At 40.3% G+C, this 12,946-nt stretch overlaps 2 protein-coding genes across 2 annotated transcripts in view; one reads left to right on the forward strand and one right to left on the reverse strand.

Moving 5' to 3' along the window:
• PACC1 (proton activated chloride channel 1) overlaps positions 1–4,019 on the forward strand; it is a 49,559-nt gene extending 45,540 nt beyond the window's left edge. The window contains exon 7 of the mRNA XM_043511780.1: positions 3,876–4,019. Coding sequence (XP_043367715.1) covers positions 3,876–3,986 — 111 coding nt within the window. The 3' untranslated portion in view covers positions 3,987–4,019. The remainder of the gene's footprint in view (positions 1–3,875) is intronic.
• Positions 1–12,946, reverse strand: part of PPP2R5A (protein phosphatase 2 regulatory subunit B'alpha) — a 92,143-nt gene that overhangs the window by 5,057 nt on the left and 74,140 nt on the right. Inside the window, exons 8-10 of the mRNA XM_038397139.2 lie at positions 9,755–9,808; positions 1,426–1,476; positions 84–203 (exon numbers count right to left, since the gene is read on the reverse strand). Of these exons, the coding sequence (XP_038253067.1) occupies positions 84–203; positions 1,426–1,476; positions 9,755–9,808 (225 nt within the window). The remainder of the gene's footprint in view (positions 1–83; positions 204–1,425; positions 1,477–9,754; positions 9,809–12,946) is intronic.

Raw genomic sequence — 12,946 nt, forward strand, 5'->3', positions numbered from 1 at the left:
TCAGAATCAGAACCACAAAGCATGATAGTACTAATTAATGTAGAAGTCAAATGTACAACACTATTGAAAATGCTATTTAATACCTGAAAATGAGAACTTGACACACACTTGGATATCTGCTTAAATAGAGGTTCTTCTATTTTTTTGAACTGGGTTGGTTCTATTACATCTAAGATTTCTTCAATTTCACCTAAAAACATCACCTGTTTTATAAAGAAAAAATTTTATATGTATATATATACATACACACACACACACACACACACACACACACACACACGCCATTGAGAAGGTATATAGAAAGTTTATACCTATCACATAGCTAGACTGGTGATACCAACTGAATAATCAGTAAAATAGGGTACACACCAACAAGTATGCTCCAAGAAACATGGTACAGTACATCACCTTGTGCAAGTTTCCTTACTGTAATTTACTATTTTTCTTCTTAATTTTGTAAGAGGGCTTACTTATTGGTTTCAGTTACCAGAATATAACCACCATCTTTTACTGCCTCTTCTTCAGGGTTGCTTCTAAAGTTTTTAAAAAAAGTCATTTGATTTTAAATGATGCTTTGAAAGAAAACCAGAAAAAAATTTATTTCTTCAGCTTTGGCTGCAGAGACTCATTCTTCTCTACTTTGAATTCTTTTTACAAATGTTTCACTTCAGTTTTAAAATGCCAGGAGTATAACAGTATGTAGGTAACACAGAAAATTCAAGAAAACTGACGCATACAAGAATCTTAAAGGACACTGCTTTCATATAGAATTTGAAGGTTTCTTTGACAACTGAAGCCACCAAGCTCCCAACTATCTTAATTTTAATGACAAGGGACAAAGCCAATCAGAAAAACGGATTTCACAAGACCATTTTAAAAGTACATTTTAAGAAAGGTATATTGTACCTATACATGAAATTACAATGTATTATATTTTTTGTAATAAAGTAATGAACGTTTTATTTAATGCTTTAGCCAGTGACAAAGACCTGGTCAAACTTTCATTGTGTTCTAAGTCAGCACTCACTGGAGATGGACTGCACTCACTGTCAGTACTAAAATGCTTTTTAAAAAAAGCTTTAAATGTTTCTTTCGAAAAATTATACTAATGCCTACCAAAGAACAGGACTTAACTAGAACATTCCTCTCAATGATAATACATTATCCTAGGAATCTTTAGTGATGAACATATATACGAGCATTTACTATTAGTAGTGCTGTCAGATTTAAAATAAAGTAGCAAGTTTGCACAATTTCTACAGCAAACTTCAGTGCCCTCAGAAATCATCAAGAACCATAAAAAATCCTGCAAGATCCCACAAACAGCGCAACAGCTGTAAAACACTTCTGAGCCCGCAGCACTTTTTTTTTTTTTTTTAAAATCAGTTACAAGAGAATAATTCATTAAAACATAACAAAACCAACCTCTTTCTGACTGCAAGTTTTTGGCCAAAATTTGAGCAATCCTCTGATAACCTGTTATAAGAATAAAATTAAAAAATTAAAAGCAGAACACGTTTCCAGTATGTATTCAACTAGATTTTTAATATTAACATTAAAATATTAGAATCATATTAATATTGTACTACTTATCCAAAACTGTAGTTCAAAGGAGATTGAACCATTTTGGGTCATCTGACATGGGTTTTGCCTTGTGTTAAGAATACTTCAACAACTTTACTCTCAAATTTACACTGCTTCAAAAAGTTTCCTGAGTGTCCAAACAGCCCCACTATTGCATGTAGTTGGATCTCCCTCTAAAGACAGAGTCTTTGGGGAGCACTTGCTCCAGCAACTCAAGACCTGGAACCATCTAAAAAGTTGCAGCCGTTGGACCATGCACTCTCTCTCAGATCCAAACAACTCTTACAAGGCTAGATAGAGGAATCTGAACCCCAAACACCTTTGATTCCTTTCTATTATCTGAAATGTCAAAAGACACAAACTGGAAAAGGATGACTATCTGCAGAGAAAATGTATTCAGATAACTCTTTTGGGAGTTACTGTTCTGAGATTGGTAGAGACCCTAGTAAGAATTAATTAGAAGTTATAGCCTGCTCCAGATGGTTGAACAATAAATTAAAAATTGAAGGACTACTCTTTGAAAACAAACATCTGACTTTGCCTCTTAATTTAGAGAGTAGTTCTGACTAAAAGTGTAAACAGGAGTTCCATGTGGCAATTTTACATATTTCAGAGATGGAGACATTTCAGGCATGACAGACTCTGGCCTCAAGGAAAGGGCCCCCAATCTTCTGCTGCAGTCAGACCAGGTTGATCAAAACAGGACTGAAACGAGAGCCTGATCTATTTGGACAATCTTTGAACAGAGACTGATTCCCCCACTGGATTTGTTCCCAGTGGCAGCCAACTTGAAGGCTGTGTGATTTTTTTGTTTTGTTTTACTTAGATAATAATGCAATCTTTTGTAATGCACTATATTGTCTGTAGCTTGGATTCTCCAAGTAAATTGTGAGTTTTAGAAAAGACTGATGAACTGTTTGAAATAGAAATTCAGAGAATCTCTTCTTAAGAGGTGCAATTCTTCCTGAGGTCGACTGTGGGCACATCATTATTTTGTTTTATTTTTAGCAGAACACTGAGGATTTTCCATTATCAGCTGGATGTCACCTTCCTTCTCAATGCAACACTCACGAAGAGGTAGTACAGAGAAAACTGTCCTACGACCTCAATGGAAAAGTTAGTAATTTTAAGTCCCTAAAATAGACAGTACCACAGAAAACAGATGTGGACCAGATCACTAAGAAATATGTATTTTGGGTAAATACAAACAGAGGTTTTTGCATGGAAGGATAAGTTTCAGCAGCAGCAAGAACTAGTTCAGATTGTAACATATAAAGCAAAAGCAAGCATTCCAAGATGTGTGAAAAAGGGACTAATGGAGACAGATGTAAGAGGCCTTAAACCCAGTCCTCTGGTCTGGCCAAACTAAGGGGCTTTGTTGCAGAGGGATTGTTAGAGCACACGATGTTCCCTCTTCTCTTCGGTGTATGACAAAAAAGGCTAACTTCCAAGTGATCTTGGAAAAATGCCAAATTCAGCAATCACTAAGTCTATATGACCTTGTTTGAGATGAAACAGGGCAGGTCACATCTCTTAGAACTATTCAGATAGTCTGGCATGTATCACTGCACCAGTTCATATTTTCAACATTACCATAGCCTCTGACTTTGAAGGCCTATTAAAGCCCTCATTGTAGGACGGAAGCACCTGCTGCTGTTGCAGAACTGAGTATCACTTCAATGAAAAGTGATTGAGAGTGAACATGATCACGGTATCAACCAGGAAAGTCCCAAGTTCAGATTCATGAAAAGGAAGCAAGTTATATGCAGAGAACAATAGTTCCCTTGTGAAGACCAGTCTTAATGGGAAGCTTAGGGAATGGGGGTGGGCTTCAGAGCCTGAGCTCCACCCCAGCCTGCAACTTCAAAGCACTGTCTACATAAAAGCTATTTTTAGAGCACTAGTGCAAGCCGTGCCAGCCCAAGTCTATCAACCCAGCCTGGGAGGCTCACTTCTGTGGGCTGTGTAAACTTACCCAATAATCAGCCACCTAGAAAGGACAGACATGGACAACATGACTCCTGAAACAAGCAGCCATCACTGTCAGACACTTGGTAAAGAAATGAGGGGTCTTAGCCAAACCAAATGGGTTTACAATCTTGCAACCTGAAGTGTTGAAATGAACTGAGGGCTAATCTTGCAAGGTACTAATCCAAATGGCATTACTTTTTAGAGGATTCTGAGCTCATCTGCCACTTTTCCAGAGTGGGAACAGTAAAGACAATACCAAAAAAAAGGAATTTAAACTCCTAAATTTTACTGAGACTAACCTCTGATTTTCCTTCACACAGATCTTCATTGGTTTCCATTTATTTGCTTCCCCACCACACTCAAGAGGCGTGGAAAGGGAGTCACGCTTATTAAAACTAGCTGTCCCAGTTTTGCTGGATTTACAGTGTTAAGCAGTTTATTTACATAAATACATTTTCTTAAAATGAAGTCTTGGTAATTTTTCTGTTGCTTAATTAGCTTACAGCTTAGTTTCTTAATTATATAATTATGCTGAGACTTTGGTTCCTTGGTTACATAACTGAAAATTTACAAGCATAATAGCTTATTCTCCTGACTGCCTCCCCAGGCACAAAACCACCTGAGCAATGCAAGAGAAAAACAGATAATATTTTCAGACAGTTAACATTTGCCAAACAAAATAGAATAGTGAGAAATTACTATTTGCACCTCTACTTGGAGTATGAATTCATTAAGCTCAAGTCCTCAGGTGCACGAAACTAAGGGTTAACTAAAGAGTCTAAAGTTTCCATCATTTCCTGGAATCAAAGTGTTAAGGACACTTAATTGTGTCATTTAGTATCTTTAAATATCTTCTTTCTCAGCTGGAATGAGTAAATATGTCATACCCAGGCCTAAGTAGTAAGGAAGTTAGGTGTGTCCCTATGGGGATATATGACCTTCAAAGAACTCCAGAAACAGCTATTTTATTTTTCAAGTATGCATCAGCTAGATACCCATGCCTGGAAATTACAATGCTAAGTAAGCCTACAAAGAACAGGAACCAGTTACTTAACATGGACTGCATATTTTAAAAGTGCTGCTTAAGCATTACTGTTTAAATGTTTTCTTCAAACAATACTAAAACCCCAAATGTCTATTTACTAAGGCTAGCATACAAACATTTGACTTAGTGCTCACACTAGACAAAGCGTTTACAAAATTTGGATACTCCAATCTTGACAGCTGCTTTAGACTTCACAGGGGTTCAACTACAGCCATATGTACCCGTTGGACAATCCCCATTATTTACAGGAATTGTGTATCGAGCTTGCTGCTCACAGAACCAAGCATTCCTGAAGTGTCAAGACTACAGCGCAGTGACACTCCAAGTGTCTCCTATGGCTCTTTGAAGCACATGATTTTAAAACACTATGTGATTTATTACATTAACAACCAATTAAGTTATCAACTTGCATTATGTTGTTAATCTGGATACAAGACAACCTAAATTCCCTCGCACCTGCCACAGCGGGAGTGGCACCTCTCCCCTAGCGTGCACCTGCCGCAGCAGAGAGTGGCACCCCTCCCCACGGGCCCCAACACTGACCTGCCCCGCTTGCTGTGGCCAGGGGAGAGGAGCCCCTCCCACAGCCCGGAGCTGCTGTGGTGAGAAAGGGCTGGGGGGGAGTCCTCTCCCCCCACCACAGCCCCAGGGCAGCCTGCACCTCAAACGCCTCATCCCTGGCCCCACCCCAGAGCCTGCACCCTCACCCAGAGCCCTCACCACACCCCAACCCTCAGCCCCAGCCCTGAGCCCCCTCCCACACTCCAAACACCTCAGTCCCACCCCCACCACAGGAATTTTGTTATGTGCACCAATACGAAGGCGATGTGTCACACCATCTAGAGCTTTAACCATCTTGGAGGAGTTGACCTGGGAGCAAGCTGGAACAAAAGGTTTAATTTATAAAAGATATTACTAGGAAAACAACCAAGATGAAAAGATGGGAGAGAGATTTGGACAAAGAAATTGATCTAGGTCGAGTGGGTCTCTGCATGGGAAAGGGGATATACATCTTCAATTTGTGTAGCTCACAAAGAAAATGTTTATAAATTACTGTATAGATGGCATTTGACTCCAGACTCCCATCATATTTTTGCTACTCAGGACATACTCTGTTGGAGGGGATGCACAGAAAAGGGAGCATACTTGCACATGTGGTAATTGTATTGAGGTATAAGACTGTTTTGGGAGGAAATTAGAGATTCATTTTGTAAGAAAATGCCAGCTTCCTAGAGATCCCCTGAACTGCTTACAAAATGGTCCAGTAAAGGATCTTCACTTTAAACAATCTGACAAATTAATTTTTTTTTTTTTTTATTGTTAGCAGCAAGATTTTGTATTGCATAATACTGGAAAAATGTGACTTCACCTACGGATTTGTGGTATAGTAAAATATAGACTGTCTTTGTAATGGAAAAGTTTTCACGCCAAGTACGTACACATGAAGCACCAAACAGAGGATAGGTATTTAGAAATTTAGTCACCTTTTTAGTGTACTCAGGAGAGGAAGGGTCCCCAGCCAGCAAGCCAGAATCTTCTACTAGGTGTTTTGAATATTAACCTGATCCTAAGTAATAACTAATGTATGATGTAGTATGTTAATGTTTTATTATAACTTTGCCGTAACAATTTAAAAAAAAGAAAATAAAATGACAGTACTTTGTTTAGGAAAGTGGATCACTGTATATGCACAATTTTCAATTTAAAATACAGTTTTATGCAAAAATAGGGTCTTCTCAATTTATCTGTTCCACATGTTCAGTCAAAATCATATTTGCTTATTTAAAGCAGTAAGAGTAAGTTTTTAACTACGTTTTATTCTTGCTAGCAGATTGAGCTGGATTCTGTTCAGACTCATGAATATTTAAAATCTAGTTAAAATTCTTTTGATCACTGGGCTAAATTCTGCCCTGTGTTACACTTGCGCACATTCTTTGACAATGGCAGGACATGAATTGAAAGCAACAGTATAACATGATGGAAGTTACTGGGTTTGTGCTGCTTCATCTACTGTGGAGATTTGTAACCTTTCAAAGTTGCTTTACATTTCTGATCTCTTTCTCCTTTAAGCTGTTGCACAATTCTGTCATCTAGATCCAGGACCTTGTGATCCCACTACTGAAGAATTGTACTCCAGCTATTTAATGTATTTCTAGCCCTCATGGCTGCAAAAGTGTAAGCCAATGTTGTCTCGCTGAATATACAAAGAACCTGAAATAAATCTTCAAAAGGAGTAAACTGCTCCATTCAGCTCAGGGTACATCTACACTGAAATTCAACACTTGCAGCTGGTCTGTGTTAGCTGACTCAGGCTCACAGGCCGTTTGATTGTGGAGCAGACATTCAGGCCTGGGATGCTCCAAGCCCAAACGTCACCAAGTGTTGAATTCCAGTGTAGACACACACAGAGCCCTGTGGATTGTCTGGCCATGGAATTGAACATTTTTGCCACCAAAATTTGACATTATGTTGAAGCCAGGTGCCCGATATTTTGTTTTCAATCTCTTTGCCTTGCTGGGACCTGCCTGAAGCTGCTTCTTGCGTCAAAGCTTTCCCCACAATGGGGAGTTAATTGGATTATAGTGTATGCTCTCTGCACTGTTCTGTGGAAACAGACAGCAGGGAGTTGGGGAACCAAAACTGGAATGTGGCTTGCACCTGTGGAGCAAAGAGAATGACAGTGTAGTCTGGCTAACAGGGCTACCTGGAGCCTAGGGCTGCAGTCAGGGCCTGCTGCAAGCCCTCTCTTCCGTGATGTATAGAATCATACAATATGAGGGTTGGAAGGGACCTCAGGAGATCATCTAATCCAACCCGCTGCTTAAAGCAGGACCAATTAAATCATCCAACAGATTTTTGCCCCATATCCCTAAATGGCTCCCTCAAGGATTGAACTCACATCCCTGGGTTTAGTAGGCCAATGCTCAAACCACTGAACTATCCCCCCAAAACAAACTTCATCCGTTGATCTGAATAAAGCAGTTCACACCTCTTCTTGGAGTTATTGTTTCAGTCTGACTGTAGACCCAGGAAGACAACACTGCATTGATTTGCAATCTATTCATGTTTTCAAGGTTTTCTTCAATCATAAGGCCAGAGACAACTTTTTTTTTAAAGTTTGGATTCTGGATTACAGTTTATATCCATAGATTCTTATATGCCGAGAAGCTCTAACTTTTGTCATTTGCTCCAACTTTTTTGGGCACCTACACAACCATATCTAAAAAATATTTGCTGTGCACATGTCAATATTGTCTAAACACGATTCATTTTTCTTTTATTGAGAAAAACCAAGCCTAACTGACCAAGTAAACAACAATCCTGCACTGTAAATAGAGCTGGTCAGTAATTTTCTATTAAAAAAAAGCAGTTTCAACAACACTGAATTTTTTTGGTGGGAAAATTTCAGTTTTATACAAAAAAAAATCAATTTTCCACTGGGGAAAAACATGAAGAAAATTTTGTTTTGGATCAGATGATCCCAAATTGAAACATTTCAATTTGTTGGCTGACCTGCTGCTGCATATCATGGGAGAGGGAGTGTGGCCAGGCCCATAGAGGAGACTGGGGGAGAAAGGCACCTGAACTACAACTCCCATGAGGCACTCTGGCTGCTCAGACAGTTAAATGTTGCACTAACCTCAAACAAAATATTTTGATTTTGGAATCAGAGTGGGTACTAGCCCCTTGGGGACTGATCTTAAGATGGAATATTTTTGCGGGGGCCCCCACACAGTACTAAAACAGGCAAGTTCTTATAATAAAGAGTGAATAGGGGACCCTCTTGAGCTGCTCAAGACCCTATGCAATTTCTTAGTCTGTTTATGCCTAGTGCCTGCTCTATTTAGAATGTCACTAGATAGGGTTGCCAACTTTCTATTCGCACAAAACTGAGCACCCTTGTCCCGCCCCCTGCCCCGCCCCTCCTCCTAACATGTCCCCCTCCCTCTGTCACTTGCTCTCCCCACCCTCCCTCACTCGCTCATTTTCACCAGGCTGGCTCAGGGGTCTGTGGTGGGGGAGGGCTGCGGCTGGGGGTGTGGGTTCCGGGGTGGGGCCAGAAATGAGCGGTTCAGGGTGTGGGAGGGGGCTCTGGACTGGGTTGTGAGAGCTCCAGCTCGGGGTGCAGATTCTGGGGTGGGGCTTGGGATGAGGGGTTTGGGATATAGGAAGGTACTCCGGGCGGAGACTGAGGGGTTCAGAGGGCAGGAGGGGGATCAGGGCTGGGCCAGGGGGTTGGGGCACAGGGGCGAATAGGGGGGTGGAGAGGAGTGAGGGCTCCGGGCAGCGTGTACCTCAAGCAGCTCCCGGAAGCAACCAGCATGTCCCCCCTCTGGCTCCTACACCGAGGTACAGCCAGGCAACGCTGCCCCATCCGCAGGTGGCACCCCCGCAGCTCCCATTGGCATTGGTTCCCGGCCAATGGGAGCTGCGGGGGCAGCACTTGGGGCAGGGGCCTCGTGCAGAACTCCTTGGCTGCCCCTACATATAGGAGCCGGAGTGGGGGACATGCCAGATGCTTCCTGGGAGCCGCATGGTGCAGAGGCTTGCAGGGAGCCTGTGCGGCACTGCCAATTGGACCCAGGCAACGGTGCTGACTGGAGCCACCAGAATCCCTTTACAACCGGGTGTTCTGGTTGAAAACTGGACACCTGGTCACCAGATTTCATTTTCTTGAAATAAAGATTTCAATATTTTGTGTTTGAGTTTTTCAGGATCTTTCATTCCATGAAATATTTCACTATTTTGACTTTTTGTCCCAGTTAGGGATGAAAACAAATGTTAAAATATCAGAATTTCCAGTTGGACAGAAAAATCTAATTTTTGATCAACTAACTGGGAAGGCATGGCCAAGAACACTGAGGATCTTTTCCCTGTACTGAGGTCAGTCACATGATCTCAGCAGTTTTACTATTTTCTAGTCTATATTCCCATTTTTGTCACAAGTTATTACCAATAGATATAGCTGTGCTTTCAAAATCAAAAATTCTCTCTCTTTTTTGGCAAGTGTCCTGGATATACAAACCCTAATTTTTCCTGAAGTGTCTACAGTTAATTACTTAAAATTAGCATTGGCAAATAATGCTATCACTGATGTGAGAGTTGCCCTGACACATTTTAATTCAGACGGGAATACAAAAATAAAATACTCACTGGTTCTGTTAATGTCGTATCTTTTTCCAGGAACTGTACAACACAATAGGCCAGCTAAAATGTAAGTAATACAGTTATTTAACTATTTTAAATTGACACTATTAAGACAACACAACATAACTAAATATCACAAATGATAATGGAAGCACTTTAATCAGCAAAATCTCTTAGCCTTATCAGATGTAGGCCTTTTTATTTTTTCTTCCTAAGTGAAGGATATAGTTAAATTTAACTAAAAAAGCTAAATATATTTCAAACTATCGTATCTTTTAAAAGCCTTCAGTATGTCTGGAGGCTTAGTTTCTTATCCTAGAAAAGGCTTCATTTTTTATTAACCAGGAGATTCGATTGCTGTAATGCAGATTCAGCATTTAGACAAACACTCTTTTCTTGACTTCAGCTCCTCAATTAGGAAGTCTGTACCAATAAGCTGTGTTTCAACGTCATGCACATTCAAAACTATTGCTAGCCCAAAAGTTAGGTTAACACTGAGTTAAGGTTGAGAATACAGATCACCAATTTAATGGTAAAATCTAGGAAACTGGAAATCTAGGCAATGAGGTGGGTGAGGTAATATCTTTTAATGGACAAACTTCTGTTGGTGAGAGAAACAAGCTTTTGAGCTTATTTCTGGGAAGAGAACTCAATGTCACAGCTAAATACAAGGTGGAAAAGATTGTTTAGCATAAGTAATTAACACATATTTCAAGGAACCATTCAAAATAGTGAAGTGGCCTATTAACACCAGTTGGAAGCTGGGGTGGGGAGGCAGCTGGGGTGGGGGGAGGTTGTTAGTTATAGATTGTTGTAATAAACCCTCAAAATCCAATATCTCTATTCAGTCCATAATTTTTAGTGTTTAGTAAAGTTATGAATTTAAGCTCCCAGGCTCATTTTTTTAAAGTGTTGTGCAAGTTCCCTTTGAGGATGAGGACTGACAGATCAGATATAGAGTGATTGCTTTGTGAAGAGCGTTCGCCCACAGGAGATACAGCGTTTCTGTCTTTTATTATTTTTTGTGGAAATAATTTTTTCTGGTCTTCTGGACAGACAACTTAAACTGCCTCACAGATTTCCACCATAACTTCAACAAACAAAACACATCCATTAAACTCTCTCTGGAACACTCCCACACTAGCATCAACTTCCTTGACAATACAATCAACGTCAACAATGGAACCCTACAGACAACTACATACAAGAAACCCAAGGATCATCCCACACCTACCTTCATAGATCCAGTGCCCACCCCAAACACACCAAGAAATCTGTTATCTACAGTCAAGAACTCAGATACCGCAGAGTATGTTCCTACGAGAAGGTCCATACATCTTAGCACACTCAAAACTGCCTTCAACGACAAACCTCCTCTGACCACACACCCCTAGTTGTCACCTACGGACACCCAACACTGGAATCAATATGGCGTATAAGAACAAAAGAACAGACATAGTGGGTCAGACCAAAGATCCATGTAGCCCAGTATCCTGTCTTCCAGCAGTTGCCAATGCCAGGAGCTTCAGAGGGAATGAACAGAACAAGTAGTCATCACGTAATCCATCCCATTGCCCATTCCCAGCCTCTGGAAATCAGAGACTAGGGACACCATCCATGCCCATCTTGGCTAATAGCCATTCATGGACCTACCCTCCATGAATTTATCCAATTCTTTTTTGAAGAACGATCTTGGCCTTCACAACAACATCCTCTGACAAGGAGTTCCACAGGTTGACTGTGCGTTGTGTGAAAAAATGCTTCCTTTTGTTTGTTTTAAACATGATGCCTATTAATTTCATTTGGTGTCTCCTAGTTCTTGTGTTATGAGAAGTAAACAACACTTATTTACTTTCTCCACACCAGTCATGATTTTATAGACCTCTATCATATTCCCCTTAGTCATCTCTTTTCCAAACCAAAAAGTCCCAGTCTTATTAAGCTCTCCTTATATGGAAGCCGTTCCATACCCCAATCATTTTTGTTGCCCTTTTCTGAACCTTTACCAATTCCAATACATCTTTTTTGAGATGGGGCAGTCACATTTACAAGCAGTACTCAAGAGGTGGGTGTACCATGGATTTATACAGAGGCAATATGATATTTTCTGTCTTATTATCGATCCCTTTCTTAATTATTCCTTACATTCTGTTCGCTTTTTTGACTGCCGATGCACATTGAGTGGATGTTTTCAGAGAACTATCCACAACGACTCCAAGATCTCTTTCTTGATTGGTAACAGCTAATTTAGACCCCATCATTTTATATGTAGAGTTCGGATTATGTTTTCCAGTGTGCATTACTTTGCATTGATCAACATTGAATTTCATCTGCCATTTTGTTGCCCAGTCACCCAGTTTTGTGAGATCCTTTTGTAGCTCTTCACAGTCTGCTTGGGACTTAACTATCTTGAGTAGATTTGTATTATCTGCAAATTTTGCCACCTAACTGTTTACCCCTTTTTCCAGATCATTTATGAATATGTTGAATAGGACTGGTCCCAGTACAGATCCGTGGGGGACACCACTATTTATCTCTCTCCATTCTGAATACTGATCATTTATTCCTACCCTTTGTTTCTTATCTTTTAACCAGTAACCGATCCACGAGGACCTTCCCTCTTATTCCATGACATCTTACTTTTCTTAAGAGCTTTGGTGAGGGACCTTGTCAAAGGCTTTCTGAAAATCTAAGTACACTGTATCCACTGGATCCCCCTTGTTGACCCCCTCAAAGAATTATAATCCACTGGTGAGGCATGATTTCCCTTTACAAAAACCATGTTGACTCTTCCCCAACAAATTACGTTCATCTATGTGTCTGACAATTTTGTTCTTTACTATAGTTTCAACCCGTTTGCCCAGTACCGAAGTCAGGCTTTATGGCCTGTAATTGCCAGGATTACCTCTGGATCCTTTTTTAAAAATTGGCATCACATTAGCTATCCTCCAGTCATTTGGTACAGAAGCGGATTTAAATGATAGGTTACAAACTACAGTTAGTAGTCCTGCAATTTCACATTTGAGTTCCTTCAGAACTTTTGGGTGAATACCATCTGGTCCTGGTGACTTATTACTGTTTAGTTTATCAATTTGTTCCAAAACCTCTTCTAATGACACCTCAATCTGGGATAGTTCCTCAGATTTGCCACCTAAAAAGAAAGGGAATCCCAAACCTGAGCCAATCACATCCTCAGCT

This window comes from Dermochelys coriacea, chromosome 3 (genome assembly GCF_009764565.3).
Source record: "Dermochelys coriacea isolate rDerCor1 chromosome 3, rDerCor1.pri.v4, whole genome shotgun sequence".
NCBI lineage: Eukaryota > Metazoa > Chordata > Testudines > Dermochelyidae > Dermochelys > Dermochelys coriacea.